General features: G+C 40.3%; 1 protein-coding gene across 4 annotated transcripts in view; it reads left to right on the top strand.

Moving 5' to 3' along the window:
* TNPO1 (transportin 1) overlaps positions 1-18,391 on the top strand; it is an 80,672-nt gene that overhangs the window by 28,326 nt on the left and 33,955 nt on the right. For all 4 annotated transcript variants that reach the window (XM_042804464.1, XM_042804463.1, XM_042804466.1 and 1 more), the window contains 3 exons: positions 8,757-8,906; positions 15,195-15,301; positions 16,388-16,521. In XM_042804464.1, the coding sequence (XP_042660398.1) occupies positions 8,757-8,906; positions 15,195-15,301; positions 16,388-16,521 (391 nt within the window). The remainder of the gene's footprint in view (positions 1-8,756; positions 8,907-15,194; positions 15,302-16,387; positions 16,522-18,391) is intronic.

The following is an 18,391-nucleotide window of genomic DNA, read 5'->3' as shown; positions in this document are numbered from 1 at the left end:
TCCTGGAGATGCCTGCTCCAGGCAGCTACCTAGGAGTAGTCTAGGACTGCTACCTATAAATTCACCCATCTCCAGAGAAGGCTAACACACTCCCAGAAGGTGCCTAGTATAATTCCTGGGGACCTACAGGTCAAGGACCTTCTCTTAACATGCACAATGCTCTTCAGGTATATACCATAGAATAGTCCGGGGCTGCTACCTGGGAACTCACCTGTCTCCAGAGAAGACCAATGCCTGGGAGAATTCTCAGGATCTACAGGGCACGGACCTGCAACCAACACTGACAAAACTCTTCATTTTGTCTACCTTGGAGTCTAGGGCTGCTATCTGACAATTAAGCAGTCTCCAGAGGAGACCAACACACTCCCGGAGATACCTGTTTCCAGGCTTTTGCAAGGAAGCTACCTGAGGAGTCTTGTGTATGTTGGAGTCAGGTCCATGTTCTGTACCTTACTGGGAGTCCACCCAGGCAGCTTTGGAGTGGTTTTGGCCTGTGCCTTAATGTACTTAATCACCTTGGCTTAGGTTTCCCAAATGTGCTGTTCACTGTAAGTATTTTGGGGGAGAGTCTTAGAATATATTTTCTCTCAAGTAGCTTGTGGAGAGAAAGGACAGAAGTTTTCAGGATTTCTCTTGTTTCTTAAGGTTATCAAACTAAGGATTTTGTTTGTGATGCCTTTCTCTGGAGTTTGTGTAGTCTTGGGTAAGGTCTGTTTTGGCCTCACAATAGATGTGACTTTTTGGGGGTAAGTTGGAGGTATTTAGCCAGCTATCTGCCTTTCTTTTGTGTGTCTTAGGAGTTGTATATAATCTGCTGCAAGCGGTGTTTCTTTGCGTACTTTTTTTAAGTCAAACTCTCCTACTCGGTGATATTTGGTTGTTTTTCAGCAAATCTGAGTGTACTTAAAATGCCAGTATCAAGTATCCCTATGTGGTGTTTTGCTACAGAAACGGAAAGGGTTGCTGTTGTGATTTCTAAAGGCACTTCTTTCTACCAAGCAGTACTTGATTCAGTGCAGTTCTGAGGTGCCTCCTACTCATGAGGCTACATGCTGGCATCTGACTCAGTCTGTGGTGGCTCCTAGGAGGCAAAGTCACCACCTCTTTTTAGATTTTCAGAAACCAGACTTGCTGTGAGGCACTAGCATAACAGTTTCAGTGTTTTTGTTATTTTGCAGTGCTAAGACGGGTGCAATTGGTTAGCTGACCACTTCCATCAAACCAAATCTAGCGTTGCAAAGGAATGCCCATTACTGCTTCTCATGTTCAAGTAAGCACCCCTTTCCTTTAATGCCAAAAAGGAGTGGAACTCAGAGAAAAACAAACAAACAAACAAAAAAACAACAAAACCCAAACATTTTTCATAACCACCAATACGAGTACCCACAGTATTTTTGGCCTGCTCCAGGACTGAGTATCTTTACTGAAAGCAATCTAAAGAGCCATATAAAAGCACATCTTGATTCCCACAGATTTATGCTAATAATATAACTGGCTAAGCATTATGGCTGCTTTTGCAAAGCATTTTAAACTCCTTCTATAATGACATAATTCTCAGTCTTTAGAACCACATCAAGATTTTACTCAGCTCTGTTTTCTGCTTTCAGAAGGTATTCAGGAGAAACAGTGCCATGGCAGCCATAAGTACCAATAATGAACTTGGTCTGTGTTCAGCTCAGTATAGGCAGCTTATAACAGCTTGTTGTGGTTTGAGCTCAGAGGGTAACTGAGCACCATGCAGCTGCTCAATCCTCCCTTCCCCCAGCTCTGAGAAGGAGAAAATAAGACAAGGCTTGAGATTTGAGATGGGACAGGGCAGGGCAGATCACCTATTATGGTCATGGGCTAAAGGCAGACTTGTTAGGGGAAGAAAAATGCTATTGATTTATTACAGACACTAACAACAACACTTAACAGAATAGGGCAGTGAGAAGCACTACCATACCTTGAGAAGACCTTTCTTCCACCCCTCCTTTCTTCCTGGGCTCATCTTTGATCTCAATATCTCTACCTCTTTCCCCCAGCGGCATAGGGGTCAGGGAATGGGGGGTGCAGTCAGTGCTGCTGCTTCTTCCATCTTCGGTGGGGGGAGCTTCTGGCAGTTGTTCCCCCTGCTCCATGGTGGTTCCCCCTCTCACAGGAGACAGTCCTCCACAAACCCGCTCTGACGTGAGTCCCTCCCACGGGCTGCAGCCCTTCCCGAGCTGCTCCGGTGTGGGACACCCCTGCATGCTGCAATCCTCCCAGCACTGAACTGTTCCACCGTAGTTCTTCATGGGTGGCAGGGGGGGGCCGCCCTGCCGTCTCACCACAGGATACAGGGGGGTCTCTGCTCCGGCACACCTCCCCCCTCCTTTCTTCCTCCGTTCCTCCACTGACCTTGGTGTTCACGCAGCTGCAGCAACTCCTCACCAGGTCGTATATTAAATACATTATCGCAGAGGCACAGCTGATTGAGTTAGTTTCCAAACAGAGGTGGAGCTGACTTGGAGCTGGGGGAGCTTTGAGAAGATTCTCACAGGGGACCACTGCTGTAGCCCCGTCCCCTGCTACCAAAAAACCCCCACCATTCACTCAAAACCAGGACACAGCTAAGCACTGCATCACTGGACTGTGCAACACTATTTCTTCCTAATGAGGTTGTCTTCTTCATCTGAAGTGGCACATGCTGGCTGTTCAAGCAAGTGTGGATTCAACATTACAAATTCTTATTTTGGTATTTCCAAGGAAAAAGCATTTATGTAATTTCAAGTAATAGATGTTCATCTCTAAATCAATAGATATACTACTGATCAGGGGTAATTCTGACTGGCAGGCTTTAATTCTCAGCAGCCTTAAGCACTCCAAAATGGCAAGCACTCACCGTTTCCCCTCAGTTTCTTCTCTCCTCGAAGAAAGATGGGTGATGAAGTTGTAGGTAGAAACTGAAAACTAAAGGGACTGAAGACAGATTTCAAATTACTCCAAAGAGCAGCAGCATGATCACACATCAAAGCTCCTTAGATATAGTCTTGTTTTCACAGGTACTCTTAACTAGTCTTCTTCTAGTGACAGAACTCTACTCTGCAATTCATCAGAGTGCAACCTAATGTTGCTAATTGAAAATCTTATTATAGTGTACAGAAAAGTCAGACAGAACAACAACAAAAAAGTACTGAGTACAGGCTTAGGAAACAAAAATGAGAAGGTTTTGTCTTGAATTAATTGGACATTATAGGCTATCCTGGGTTTGAGTGAGTGGTGGGGTTTTTTGATAGCTGGGGAGGGGGCTATAGGGGTGTCCCCTTCTCACTGTCCTACTCTTAGGTGATGTTAGTGTCTGTAATAAATCTATGTTATTTTTTTCTTCCTCTAATGAGTCTGCCTTTTGCCCATGACTGTAATGGGTGATCTGCCTCTCGCAGTCCTATCTCGAATCCCAAGCCTGGCTCATTTGTCCCTTCTTATTGCTGGAAGAGAAGGAGGACTGAGTGGCTGCGTGGTGTCTGGCTGCTGACAAGACTTAAACCACGACATAGGGGAAGAAAGAAGCCTTACTGGCAAGAAAGATTATCAGTTAGAGAAATAAAGTAGTTGGGCTTTAAAACAAGACCTACACATGCATGCCACCACACAACTTTCTGTTAAGCTATGCATATAGAATATAGGCAAAAGGAGAAGTAGTCAAAACTTCCACAGCATGGTACCCTATACAACATGAGTGTTGGTGAATGTCCTTTATTTTGTTCTTCCCTGTACTCATTTAGCAGTTTGAACTGTATTCTGAATTATTTAATTTGATAACATAGGCTCATTTTACTCATCCAATTAATCCTTGTGTTCCAACAGTTATTCATATGATGTCGTCACATGTTTTAATATATAACTTTCACCTTTGATATATTCAGAGTGCCAAAATGTCTATTCATCTGACCAAGTAATTTCTTCAGATAGATTAATGACCTTATACGCTAATTAATTTACTATGAAATGCTGTCTAAGCAACTTCCATTGGGAACTCATAAATTCATTTCCCTGTGCACTTGACTTAGTGTGAGGGTACCTGTCACCTGTCTCCCCCCAGACAAACACCAATGAGTGATGACATTACTTTTTAGATGTTCTCAAATGGCAACAGTATCCTGCATTTGTTACATAGTTTAGGATCTTGCAGTGATTCATATTGTCACCACACTGAATTTCCATTTCTTATTAAGGATTCTTCTGCTCTTTATAGAATTCTAGCTCTGATTTAACTTCAGGATCAGGAGGTGATACGTAAAATGGCATTAGAGGGGAAAAGTGCTGAGTCAGCCAGTTGGTGAGGGTATGATAGAGAATCTGAAAGTAGGAGTGAAACCAGAGGATTAGTTTTTTAAACTTTTCATGGTTTTGCAAGGCTATAGAGATGTATAAATTTCAGCATTCTGATTGACCTGTAGTGATTTTCAGTTAGAATGCAGAAACTTCTATAAATAACCAACAAACTCATCATTGGTCAGCAGTTCAACACCCTTCCCATATTGCTTACAGCTTAGTTTTATTTACACTGACTTCACCATCTTCAGAAGTATAGATGTTGCTACCTATTGTTCAATGAATATGCAACACTCAGCATCAGCAGAACATTTGTTTTTGTTGTCTTACAGGCATTCCTAAGCTTAGGTACTTGTGTCAAATTATTTTCCATGACTCACATGAATCAATTGAGCACTGATTAATTTCAGACTAGCCACTACATTTCAAGGTCATTTATGTATTCAGATTCACTGAATATTTTGAAAGATCATCAGTCCTCCTTCTGACATGATAGTAAACTGTACCAGTTTAAGCCAAAGATGTTATACTCGAGGTTACTTAAAAGTCCAGCATAAAAAAAAAAAAAAAAGTATCTTTTTCTGCTAGAAAGATCATTAAGCAGTCTCTGTACTGTATTCTTATACATTAGAAGAAATTATTCATCTTCTGCTTCCAATATGACATTGCTCTGGTGGGATCCTTATGGTTTTTTGTTTTAGATCTTTTAAATGACAGCCAGTCTCTTGTTAATGGATTGAAAATCTTCATGTGCAACAGTGACACTAGTCATGATTGTTATCATACTTGGTATTTGTACATATTAAGTCCAGTTAAAACAGAGATTGACAGCTTATTACTGAAAAAAGGCTTAACAGCTTTAAGACTGAAATAGACAGAGCTGTTTTGCTTTAGGGTAAGTCTCACCCTAACATTTAAAATTGCCAATATCACAAGAGTAATAGGGCAAATATAGCCACGCTTACAATCATTATATCATAGTCTGTGAATGGGTAAATACTACCCTCATCCCTCTTGCTCAGTTCTTTTAGCAAGCTAGGGAGTTACGTTCTAAGGAAGAGAGGATGAAAAGGCATGGTGAAAAAAATGTTCATCTGGACTTGCAGGTGAGCTACAGAAACCTCATTGCTTTCACATATACACCTTATATCAATCAAACCATCATTAGAGGAAATATGGCTGTTTGAGGACAAGCTCTAGTTCTTAAAAGCACTGCAGTAGCCCAAAAATAATTGATATCCCTGTAATGGGAGTATGCGTCCATTTGCTCTGTCTGTAAACCATTAAAATCTGGAACTAGTATTAGTCTTGCAACAGAATTGAAAATTTACTGAGAACCAAATGATGTTTGTGTGCTATGGCTTTATTATAAAGTGAGGCAAAGTGAGAGCAGAATCTTCCACTGATGAACTGATTTGGCACCAAAGATACTATCAAATGCCAGAGGTCTGATCTGCTTTGCCTTCCTTCTTTTTCTTGCACTGTGTTCTTGTCAACTCTGCTTCCAGGTTGATTGAGATAGAAGGAGGCAAGACTGATATTTTTGCATGGCTGCAGCATATGGCTGATGGAACTTATCACAGAATCTGTGAATACTGAAGAGTGTCTTACTCAGCTCTTGGGCCATCTGCCTGTAATCTTGGTGTTACAGCAAGAACTCCATCTAGACCTATATTACTGTCTTCTGACAATATAGCTGTGAAGTTGTTGAACACCCTGGATTCCATAAATATCCTTGTGCAGTCATATCATAAATTTTTTTCTTAAACTAAGATTTTGACTGTGATGTGGTTTGTTGGGTTTTCTGTTCTGTTTTGTTTTGGTTTTTAATGCCTCTGTATCATAGAATGACCATATCAGAATGGTTTGGATTGGAAGAGACCTTAAAGATCATCTAGTTCCAACAGCCCTGCCATGGGCATGGACGCCTTCCACTAGATCAGGTTGCTCAAAACCCCATCTATCCTGACCTTGAATGTTTCCAGGAAGAGGGTCTCTGCAACTTGTCTGGGTGACCTGTTCCATTGTCTCACCACCCTCACAGGAAAGATTTTCTTCCTTGTATCTAATCTAAATCTACCCTCTTTCAGTTTAAAGCCATTACCCTCATCCTGTCACTACACCCTCTGACAAAGAGTCCCTCCCCACCTTTCCTGTAGCCCCCTTAAGTACTGGAAGGCTGCTATAAGGTCTCCCCAGAGCCTTCTCTTCTCCAGGCTGAACAACCCCAACGCTCTCAGCCCTTCATCATAAGGGAGGTGCTCCAGCCCCCTGATCATATTTGTGGCTTCCTCTGGACTTACTTGAGCAGGTCCATGTCTTTCTTACACCAGGGACCCCAGTGCTGGACACAGTACTCTGAGTAGGGTCTCACGAGAGCAGAGTAGAGAGGGAGAATCCCCTCCCTCAGCCTGCTGGCCACATTTCTCTTGATGCAGCCCAGGACATGGTTGGTCTTCTGGGCTGTGAGTGCACATTGCTGGCTCACAGTCAGTTTTCCATCCACTAATACCCCCCAAGTCCTTCACCACAGGGTTGCTCTCAATCCACTCATCTCCCAGCCTGTATTTGTGCTTGGGATTCCCCCGACCCATGTACAGGACCTTGCACTTGTCCATGTGGAACATCATGAGGTTTGCACATGCCTACCTCTCAAGCCTGTCCAGGTCTCTCTGGATGGCATCCCTTCCCTCCAGAGTGTCAACTGCACCACACAGCTCGGTGTCATTAGCAAACTTGCTGAAGGTGCACTCAATCCCATTGTTCATGTCATCACATCATAGGTGTACTGTGCGTTTTGGCATTGTGATGGAGTAACTTTTGTTTGAAACCATTTTATATTTGAAAGTTTATCTCTTATTTTGCTTATACTTATTTCTGTTGGGATGTTAATAGTTTTGAAAGCTTTTGTCCTGGTTTCAGCTGGGATAGAGTTAATTTTCTTCCTAGTAGCTGGTGTAGTGCTGTGCTTTGGATTTAGTATGAGGATGATGTTGGTAACACACTGATCTTTTAGTTGTTGCTGAGTAGCGCTTATCCTAAGCTAAGGACATTTCAGTTTCCTGTACTCTGCAAGCAAGGGGGTGCACAAGAGGCTGAGTGGGAGCGTGGCCAGGACAGGTGGCCCGAACTAGCCTAAGGGATTTTCCATACCATAGTGTCATGCTCAGTGCATGGACTGGGGGCAGTTGGCTGGGGGTAGGGAATCGCTGCTGGGGCATCAGTCAGTGAGAGGTGAGCAATTGCATTGTGCATTACTTGTCTCTTCTTGGGTTTTATTTCTCTCTCTCTTTTTTATTATATTCCTTTTCATTACTATTATTAGTATTTATTAGTAGTATTTTATTGTAGTTATTAAACCGTTCTTATCTCAACCCAGAAGTTTTACTTTTTTCCCCAATTCCTCTCCCTATCCTACTAGGAGAGGGGAAGAGTGAGTGAGCAGCTGCGTGGTGCTTAGTTGCTGGCTGATGTTAAATCAGAACAGCCTGGAATAGATCCATGTGTAAACTAACTCTTTGCACAAAAGAACTTTGAACATCCTTGTTTCATGCCCAAATCAGGGAGTCATACAAAAAAAGTTCAAACAAGTGACTAAAATGCTAATTTAAATTATCTTCCTATGGTGATTAGGGTTGCTGTAAACTGTAAATTCAAATTTTCTTATACTATAAACTAATCATTACATAGAACATCCTGATCTCACTTTCAGCCTCTTTCAGAAGTAATACTAAGTTGAAGAAACAAACATGAGTCTGATGCAATATAAATGAAAAACCTAGGCTGTTCTTTTTCCATAGAAAAAGTTACATGAGTGTTATGATTCATACTATGTAACACTTACCTGTTAACATTGTTTAAAGACTTTTTTTTTCCTTCTATCTCTAATTATTACTTTAACAGATCAATAGAACAGTTGGTATCTGAAGGGATTACAATACTATATTTTGTAGAAAAATTGGACAGTGTATTTCTGTGAGAGTAGGAGGTGGTAGTGTTTACTATGAGAGTAGAGAGCAGTATTTACTGCATAGTCCCTACATAATACTTGTGTCTTACTATGACGAAAGAACATTTGTCATCAGTTTCTAACAGGATCAATGTTGGAGCAAGCCAGTCAATATAATCAGAATGTCTAAATGTCTTTGTTCTGACCAGTTTCTTTCATGAGTCTCTTATATCCTGTGACTTCAGATCTATTCCTTGCCTATATCTCTATAGAAAACTTTCTCTTAAAATGTAGAATTTGTAATACCAATATTACAATTTTGAATAAATAGAAATAGTGAACTCTGAACCTCAAAAGCTTTTTGATGTCAGTAAATGGATGTAGCAGTAAGAAAAATAAGAAAATAAGATTAATACCTCTATATAAGCTTTGCTCTTGTTGCCTTGTTGTGGAAATCTACCTTATTCTTATGAACTGATTGAAGGATGACTGTAATTATTTTCTGTTGCAGATGAACCAACACGGTCCTTGAGTGGTCTTATCTTGAAGAATAATGTAAAAGCACATTTTCACAACTTCCCTAGTGGGGTAACTGACTTCATTAAAAGTGAATGCTTGAACAATATTGGTGATTCTTCCCCCTTAATTAGAGCTACTGTAGGTAAGTCTTCTCTTATGGCTTTCTTCTGCATACTGAAAATGTTACTGATATGGGTGAGAGCTGCAGCAGTGATATAAAGAGTTATTAAACTCCTAGAACTGTTTGCTTCTGATAATTGTCACAACTTCTATGTTTTAGTACTGATATTTATCTTTAGTGTGAATATACGAAAGTCATATTTACTTTTGCTTATTATTTTAGAACTAATGTAGAAATTCAGTTCATATCTCTTGGAATGTAACTGAACACAATTTTATTCCCATGTATTAAAACTGAGTTTGCTGCCAATTTCTATACCTAAAACAAGGTAAAGGTCTGACTTCAGAACTATTTCAGTACTCTGCTTGCATCAATGAAACACTTCTGTTAGCTGATTTGCTGCGCCCCACCCCCCATCTGCACGCATATCCACATCCCTTCAGGGAATCATCATACCATGCATAACACATTCACATAATGGGTTTCTGTTTTTAAATACCTTCTGTCAGAAAACAGTAAATAAAGTGTGATGTACAGAACATCATAGAATCATAAAATGGTTTGAGTTGGAAAGGACCTTAAAGATCATCTAGTTCCAGTGAGAAGTTTCTATGTTACGTTGATTTTTTTATTTCATAGATATTTTGTTTTAGTACACATCTTCCATAAAATATGCATATTTCCATTTTTTACATATTTCTAGGTGAAGTTGCATTTCTATCTTCTCTTTTGGAATATGATTTCCTCTAACTACTACCATCATTGTAGTAGTTTTCCTTGTCCAATCAAAAAACTAGAAAAAAGTAAAATAAGTGTATATTTGAGTACAGTAGAGAAAACGAGGGTGGGTGTCAGTTCAGGAAGACTTTCAGCTTCTATCAGCTGACTACTTTTATAAAATAACCTACCAGTTACTGCTTCTTTTGAATCATTTGCTTTTTCTATAGGATTCCATCTCCAGACACCTGGGTTATAACCTATGGACTAGAGAAAAACACTCATCTGGGTTCTTTCCTGTTGTCTTGTCTCTTGTGAAGCTGCTTTACTATTAATTTTATTAATCTCCCATTTTCTTGATGACAGTAGAAACAAGTCTTTGAGCAGCAGGTACTTTTGTGATTTCAGGTTGTAGAAGAGTTATGCTTGCTCTGTTCACAGAAGTTGTCAGTGGAATACAACAGAGCTAACTGAAGAATATATTCCAGCTCTATTTGGATTGCTGTTTTAGGATTATTTGGTGGTGAATGTTTAGGGTGGGTTTTTTTGAGGGGTGGGAGTGTTGTTTGTTTTCAAACAGTTATTCTCTGATTTCTCCTAGTGCTAAACATTTGTGGATTAGTAGCTCAATTACTGTTCAGCTTCAGTGATCCTTGCAGGTGTTATTCAAGCATGTATGAACTCTGAAGAAGAGTAACAACTGATGAACTGTATTCTTGCATAGGAGTTGCTATTTAGCTCATACTTTGCACCCTGCAGTTTGAAGTAATTAAATGTTGGATCCTTACAGCCTTCTATCTGAATAGTGAGGTTGGTCCAGTACCTACTGGTCTCTTGGTACTACCTAGGGATAAATATATTACTACCTACTTAGGCTGTCTTGTTAACATGTGAGTTGGCACATGCTAGTTAGAGCTGCTCTTTGAGGTGCTTACAGGTTTCTGCAGTTCAAGCACTATCAATTTAATGAGCCAGTTGCTAATAAGATCTCTGGAAGATGAGCGAGTCCATCAAAATAGCATCAGAGAAGATTTAATGCAGCATTCACTCTCCTTTATGGTCTCTAGCATCTGGTGTTAACCAGACAAAAACTGATACCTTTTGGACAAGATGGAGGCAAGCTGCTTAATCCCATCCTCAGAAATCACCTCACTGAGGAAAATGAGTATGTCAATAGAGCCAGTTTTAAAACTGTGACTTGAGACCAAATAATAACTGCATGTTGCTTTATCCCTACTTACCTTTTCCCTATTTTAATTCCCAAATGAGTAACAGTGTGAAAATTCTCTGTGCTGTGTTGTACAGGTTTTAAAACCACATGTGCTAATGTTGAAATATGGATTCAAGTTCAAAAAAGATGGCTGCATGTGTTGAGGACCCGCAAACTTACCAGGAAATAAATGCATCTACTTAGGAAGTGTCTGTAACTGTTCTTAAAACTTTCTGGAGTTTAGCTCCTGCTTAAAAGCAAGCAGGGGAAATAGTTTGAGTGTTTAAGAGTAGTGGCAGAGGTGGAGAGCTTTGCTGCAGAAAGAAAGTGAAAGCTAATGATGGCCCTAAGAGGGGGAATTTTGCTATGAAGTTCAGCTTTTTAGAATTAAGGAGTTCAGAAATCAACTTTAGGAGCTACAGAGGCAAAATACTACCCCAAAAGAGACCCAATGTTCCCCCTGTCCTGTTACTGGCATATAAGTACTGAAGCATTGCTGGTTTTAATTTATGTTAAATTTTTTAATTGTAGAATTGATGCTGTAAACTGGGGTTACATTTAATTGAAACAGTGGCAGAAAAGATGCTGTCATGACAATGACTCTTATGTTTTTAACATTTTCTAACATCCCTCTGGAGTTCATTCTCTCGTATGTTTACTGCTCAATTAGTCCAGCTGCTGTATTCATTAGATATCACATTTGTCAAGTGAAATATCAACAGATTCTGTAATACTGTTTTGAAGTTCTTTACAAATCAAAGACCATCTTTATAAAGACTTTGTGTCAGATTTCTAACCTTGAAGCTTAGTATGTTGATCAGAAGGAAGGGCCTGTTTTAACTGTCAGCTCTAACCCAAACCTGTCCAAAAGCTGCAAGGTACTAAATTGACTATTTCTTTACTTTAATCATTCTTTCAGTGTCTGAAGTGTTGCAGACAAAGCCGCAAAGCCTAATCTCTGGTGTCTTCTGTTCCCTGCTGGCCAAATAAAGCAGCATGAGGGTGGGAAAAAATTCACATTTGAAAGAAGGTGAAGCTCATTAGAAGCCCATAAATATTCCTTTTAACATGAACATAAGTGCCAAAAACTTAATTTAATGTGGCTGTTTCCTCATTGTTCTTAAAACATTTTGCAGAGCTTCAAATGCTATAGCTGTTGTCTCTTGTCCTGGTTGCAGCTGGGAGAGAGTTCATTTTTCTTCCTGGTAGCTAGAATAGTGCTGTGTTTTGGATTCAATATGGGATTTGGTATGAGAAGAATGTTGATAATACACTGGTATTTTCAGTTGTTGCTAAGAAATCAAGAACTTTCCAACTCTCCATGTCCTGCCCATGCGCAGGTGTACAAGTTGCCCAGAGGTAGAAGAGCCAGAGGAATGGACCCAGACTGGCTAGTGAAATATTCCATATCATGTAGCATCATGGTCAGTATACAGATGAGGGTTGGCCAAGAAGGAGGGTGTTCTCACTTGCTTTTGGGATTGCAGTTACGGGATCTTGGCTTTTCCGGGATGGCCAGCCAGGAGTGGAATGAGTATCGGTCAATGGGTGATAAGTAATCATATTGTGTGTTACCTCTTTGTACTTTCTATTACTGTTCTATTCTTTTATTTCAATTGTTAAACTGTTTTTATCTCAATCTTTTACTTTTTTTTACCTTTACCCCTTCAGTTTTCTCCCCCAATCCCCAGGCAGCGGAAGGTGAACTAGCAGCTATGTGGTGTTTGGCTGCCAGCTGGGTTTAAACCATAACATCTCCCTTAAGTTCTTGAGAGTCTGATATTATTCTTTTTTTTTTTTTTTTTTTTTTTTGTGCTCACCAAAGTGTCTCTTTAGCATTTCCAAAACACTGTACTAGTGTTAAATGGATTCTTTGCAGACCTGTATGGAAAGTTCTTAATGACATGTGTAGTCTGAACTGCATACATTGCTGTTGCAAAGGGCAGTGGCCTCAGGTCTCATCTTGGCTATGCCTCTGGAAGTATTTCTTCCTCAGTTATCCTGTTGCTGTCTGGGATAAGCGTTTTGGAAGAACACTTGAAGTAGTTTTCAAATAATCTTTCCTTCAGCTGTGAAAGCTTGCACTTGTCATTTGAAACCACTTCTAGGACTTTGGAAAGATCTTCAACCAAGTCTTTTTCAAAACCTCCTACCTCTTTGAGACTTACAGTGTAACTTCTGTCACATGTTACTACAGAGGAGTTCTAGGTATTTCATTCTTATGCTTGTTTCTGTACCTATGTTAAGTCTACATACAAACCAGTGCCAGATCTAAGTTAGGGAGTCAATTTTGCAATTTCAGGACTTCAACTAGGAGGCAAGAAAATTCATTTAGTTTGTTCTTTTTGTGAAATTCAGCTTAATTTAAAAAACAAAACAAAACAAAACAAAACAAAAAAAAAAAAAAAAAAAAACAACACACAAAAACCCCCTAAAACATTAAGATCCAGCAACAGTAAAATAAGTATTTTCTGTTAATGCATGTGATATTCTTTGCAGGTCCACAGTATTCAGGAGAAATGCAGAGTCCTTAAGACTCCATAGATCTCTATAGGCTTTTGGGAATCTTTTCTATTCAGTTGCAGTTATGAAGAGAACTGGATACAAACTACTTCTGGAGCTGTAAAATCGTTTTACCTCTGTCTTCATTTTTGCTCTTTGTGGGTTCTCCAACCTGTTGCATCAAAGGAAACATGATGCAAAATATCTTTTAGTTACTGTGTGTCTTGTCCAGAGTGTTATTTGCTCTGTAACATAGTCTTGCATTCTTGCGTATTTAATAAGAGTTTTAACATTTTATTCCAAAGAAAAAGGATATACTTTGATTAGTGCAGTGAAAAATCTTTGAAGAGCTTTTTTCATCACTTCCACTTGGGAGATTACTAGTTTAGTAGCATGAAGTTCTTCTCTGTTCATACTCATTAGAAGTAACTGTGTAGCATAATGGGTTATGCTACTGTTTCATTTTTGTCTTGAAGTGAAATGGACTCATACAAAGTCAGTCCTAGTTTGTAAGGGGCCTTCTCTGTTCCTGTCACCTAATCAGTTTTTCCTGGGATTTCTGTATGTGCTGGTGTTGTGGTTTGAGCCCAGGGGGCAACTGAGCACCTCGCAGCCGTTCACTCACCCCTTTCCCTATCTGAGATGGAAAGGAGAGTGTGAAGCAAAAGGCTCAGGAATTGAAATAAGGGGAGAGCCAGGGGAGGCAGAAGGTGGGAGGAGCTGGCAGTTGTGTGTATGACTCACCCATTGGATGCAGCTGTTCCCATGCTGATCTGGCATGGGTCACCTCTTTGCGTTGCAGTCATCCCAGCACCGAACCACAACAGCAGGAGCTTCTTCTCCAGTCAGAGTCCCAGCTTTAAGTACAGACTCCTGTCCTGGAGTGGCTTTCTCCTTAGGCTTCACGTCGGTCTCTACTCCACCACGGACCACCATGGATGACAGAGTGGGCAACCCTGCTGTCTCACCACAGGATACAGGGGTCTCTGCTCCAGCATATCTCCTCCATGTCCTTCTTCTTCCTTCCACTGACCTGGGTGTTCATCCTTCTCCCAGCTCCTTCTCACAAGTCCCTGCCCTTTCCCAGGTTCCCCTTCTTAAATACATTATCACAGAGGAGCAACAACCATCACTGATTGGTTGAGCCCTGGCCAGAGGCAGGCCCCACTTGGAGCTAGAGTGGGTTTGAGAAGCTTTTCACAGGGGCCACTGCTGTAGCCCCCTCCCCTGCTACCAAAAAACTGTGCCACAGAAACCCAGCACAGCTGTAAACAGAATTAGTGACTCTTTGGGCTGACCTATCTCTTTGCTGGATCTCAGTCATCCAACCCCTACAGCTGATCAGTGGATGACCTGCTGTAGTGTGTAAGCTTTTAGCAGGTATCTTGGTCTTAGAATATGTTCTTAATGTTTTGGGTAAACACAGTAAAGTTGTCAACATGTAATTTACCGCTGTGCTGTAAGTTTATTGAATTCCCACATTTATGCTTTTGTATCATAATAAAAAAGGGTTGACTTGAGGTGGATACTCTATATTTGCTGGTGGTCAATATTTGTACAGTGTTTAGTAAATTGAGCCAAAACTGCACTGCAGTGTTTGAGCATGAGTATTTCCTTAACTGGAATTAAGTTGTGCTTGGTTTCTCACATCTGAGCCTTTCATGGTAGCAGGAAGGAACAATCTACCTTTGCATTTCAAAGCCCTTCAAATACCATTTGTAATTAAATGTCCTTCCTCTTTTTATGCTTGCCAGTTCTTAATAAAACAAGATGTTTCTTAACTCCTTAGATCTTTGAGAGGAGAAAAATGAGAAAAAATGGGTATGAAACATGTGAAAGTATGTGAAATCTCATTTTCTTCATCTTTCTGATTCCTTTAGGCATTCTGATAACAACCATTGCTTCAAAAGGAGAATTGCAGAATTGGCCTGAACTCTTACCAAAGCTTTGCAGCCTGTTGGATTCTGAAGATTACAATACCTGTGAGGTAAGTAGACTTATAGAAAATAGATTATCATCTGAATATGATTATTTTTATCCTTCTTCATAGACACTATGTATGTGTATAGTACCGTGTATGTGTGTGTATACATGCACACATGTTCTCCTCAGAGAACAGTGGCTCAAACGGTACTTTTTCTTCTACCTGCATTACATGTTCTTACTGTTAATTTAATTTTGTTTTCTTTACATAAAAGCACAATACGCCTGCAGATGGATAGTTGTAGCATCTCAGCTAAGTGTGTTGAAGTTCCCACTTCATGATGCCTATCTTTTAGACATCATCAGCATCATCAAGTTGACCCTGAATTTTCTCTTACTTGAAAGTAGCATTCATTCTTCTTGTAATTTAATCTGGAAAAGCAATCTGTCGTTGCTATATCAGGGTGAAATGAACCTGTTTTGGTCAGTGTCTATGAAGGAAACTAAATGAATACCAACTTAACTGTTTTAACTATGAGGAGAAAAAAAAGCCTTTTCTGATTTAAAAAATAAAAATATGTGATCACACAATTTTAATTACTTGATACTCTCTCCACGAAAACATGTGAAGCATTTTGTATAAAATAATCCCCAGAGATAGGATAATCATCCAAGGTGCCATGCTGTTAAGTAGTTTTAGCGCTGCTTTCTCAAGAAAAAGAAAAAAAGCACTTGAAAATTAAACTCAAATTGACCATCATATCCAGAGTTGTGTTTTGTCTCATAACAAACCATGAAAGGAAATACAATTATATATGTAATTAAATTGGATACTTCTGCACCTGGATATCTGTTTCTCAAATAATAACTAGCTTTTAAGCATTTTTAAAAATATGATTGAATAGATGAGCATTGAATGCTAAAATTAAAATTGCCACTTAACTATTACTAACTCACCCAGCTTGAGAGCTTACAGATGCTTGTATGAAGTGCTTAAATACAAAGCTTTTCAGGATGCTTCAGTTTAACTCCATATTTAGTTAACTAGTTACATTTACTGTGTGGTCCTGAAATTACCTGTTCTGTATAAAACCTGAAATTTTGCTCTCTTCAGAATGTGAAAGATGAGATTTTTATATTTTTTAAACAGGGTGCTTTTGGAGCTCTTCAGAAGATATGTGAAGATTCTGCTGAAATTTTAGATAGTGATGTATTGGATCGACCACTCAATATCATGATACCCAAGTTCTTGCAGTTCTTCAAGCACAGCAGTCCAAAAATAAGGTAGGCTTAGGTATTGCACTATAGTAATCTGTTAAAATTTTATTTACGTGAGCAACAAGGTTGCTGTTTTGCAGATCTGTTTAAACGTGCTTGGGTTTTTTAAATGATCCTGCAGAGATCCATAGAGATTCCATGCATCTGTAATTTCCACATTTATCTGCTAAGTTAATACAACACACTCACCTCTTTATACATCTTCCAAATATACAATCAGCCTGTGATTTGAAAATCAAACTGTTTCTTTAACGTTTTTGCATATTATTATGAAAAATTCAATACTGTGGTTAGAACAATATTCTGATGAGAATTTACAGATTGAATGCAAAGTTGTTCTAACTCTAGCAATAGGACAGTCAAAATACTTTTGCTGACAATAATTTCTGAGTTCTTGCAGAAAAAAATTTCTGCTTTAACTGAACCAAAACTTGTAAAGCTCTTCATCTTTCAGCTGAATCAAATTAAATTAATTGTCTTTTCACTGTTAAACTGTATTGATCTCTCCAAAGTAACACAAGTGTAGGATAGGAGAAAAATGGTGAAGTAGACAGTAGATGGTGAAGACCAAGAGGAAGAGTATAACTTGCAATATATCATGATAAGATTCAACTAAGATCTAGAAAATCAGCTAAAATAGATACACATTAAGAAAAATATGTAGTAAAATGTGATCTTGCTCTTATGGAACGATAAACTTAATATTTCTCTGCTGTGGTTTCAGCTCAGGGCACAACTGATCTCCATGCCACTGCTCACTTGCCCCTTCCCACTCAGGAGTGGGAAGGAGAATATAAAACAAAAGGCTCAGGAATTGAAATAAGGAGCGGGGAGGGGGCAGGCAGCAGTGTGTGTGATTCACCCATTGCAGTCATGGGCAAAAGACAGATTCATTAGGGGAAGAAAAAAGAACGTAAATTTAATACAGACACTAAAAACAGCACTTAACAGACAGAGTGGGTCAGTGAGAAGCATTACCACATCTTAAAAACACCTTCACCCCACCAGTCCCTTCCTCATCTCTGCTCCCCATCTCTACCTCCTGCCCCGCAGTGGCACAAGGGACAACGAATGGAGTTGTGGTCAGTCCCACTGCTTCTTCCTCCTGGCAGGGGGGAAGGAGGACGGGCACACGGATGGACAGGGGATGGATGGTGGGGACAGGAACTCCTTGCATGATTCCCCTGTTCCAGCATGATTCCCTCTCATGGGAGACAGTCCTCCACAAACTTTCTCCAATGTGAGTCCCTCCCATTGGTTGCTGCATTTCCCTAGCAGCCGGGACGTGGGTCGTTCCCATGTGTTGCAGTCCTCCCAGTGCTGAACTAGAACAGTGGGGGCTTTTGCTTCCCACAGAGTCCCAGCCTTCTTCGGTCACAGATGCCTGCTCCACCTTGGGGTCCTCTACAGGCTGCAGGTCGGCCTCTGCTCCACCGTGGACCTCCATGGGTGGCAGGGAGGAGTGGCCCTGCCATCTCACCACAGGCTGCAGGGCAGGGTGCAGTGGTGCACATCCCTCCCTTCCTCCTTCTTCTTTCTACTAATCTCAGTGTCCACGTAGGTATCGTCCTCACAACTCCTCCTCACAAGTCCCACTCCTCTTCCCAGGTCCCTTCTTAAGTAAATTATCGCAGAGGCGCAGCTGATTGGTTCAGCCCTCGACAGAGGTGTGTCCAACTTGGAGGTGGTGGAGCTTCAAGAAGCTTCTTACAGGACCACTACTGTAGCCCCCCTCCCCAGCTACCAAAACCCTTGCCACACACACAAAACCCCAGCACACACTGGAGCTGGGAGAGAGGAAAACATGCTTTTTTATTTATACAGTCTTTCACTTTTTTCTTATGCTTCCATATTTGTGGCTTTGAGATTGTTAAAC

The sequence above is a fragment of the Tyto alba genome, unplaced genomic scaffold (assembly GCF_018691265.1).
Source record: "Tyto alba isolate M040663 unplaced genomic scaffold, T.alba_DEE_v4.0 Super-Scaffold_42, whole genome shotgun sequence".
Taxonomy (NCBI): Eukaryota; Metazoa; Chordata; class Aves; order Strigiformes; family Tytonidae; genus Tyto; species Tyto alba.
The sequence above is the reverse complement of the archived record's forward strand: the minus strand, read 5'-3'. Positions and strand labels throughout refer to the sequence as shown.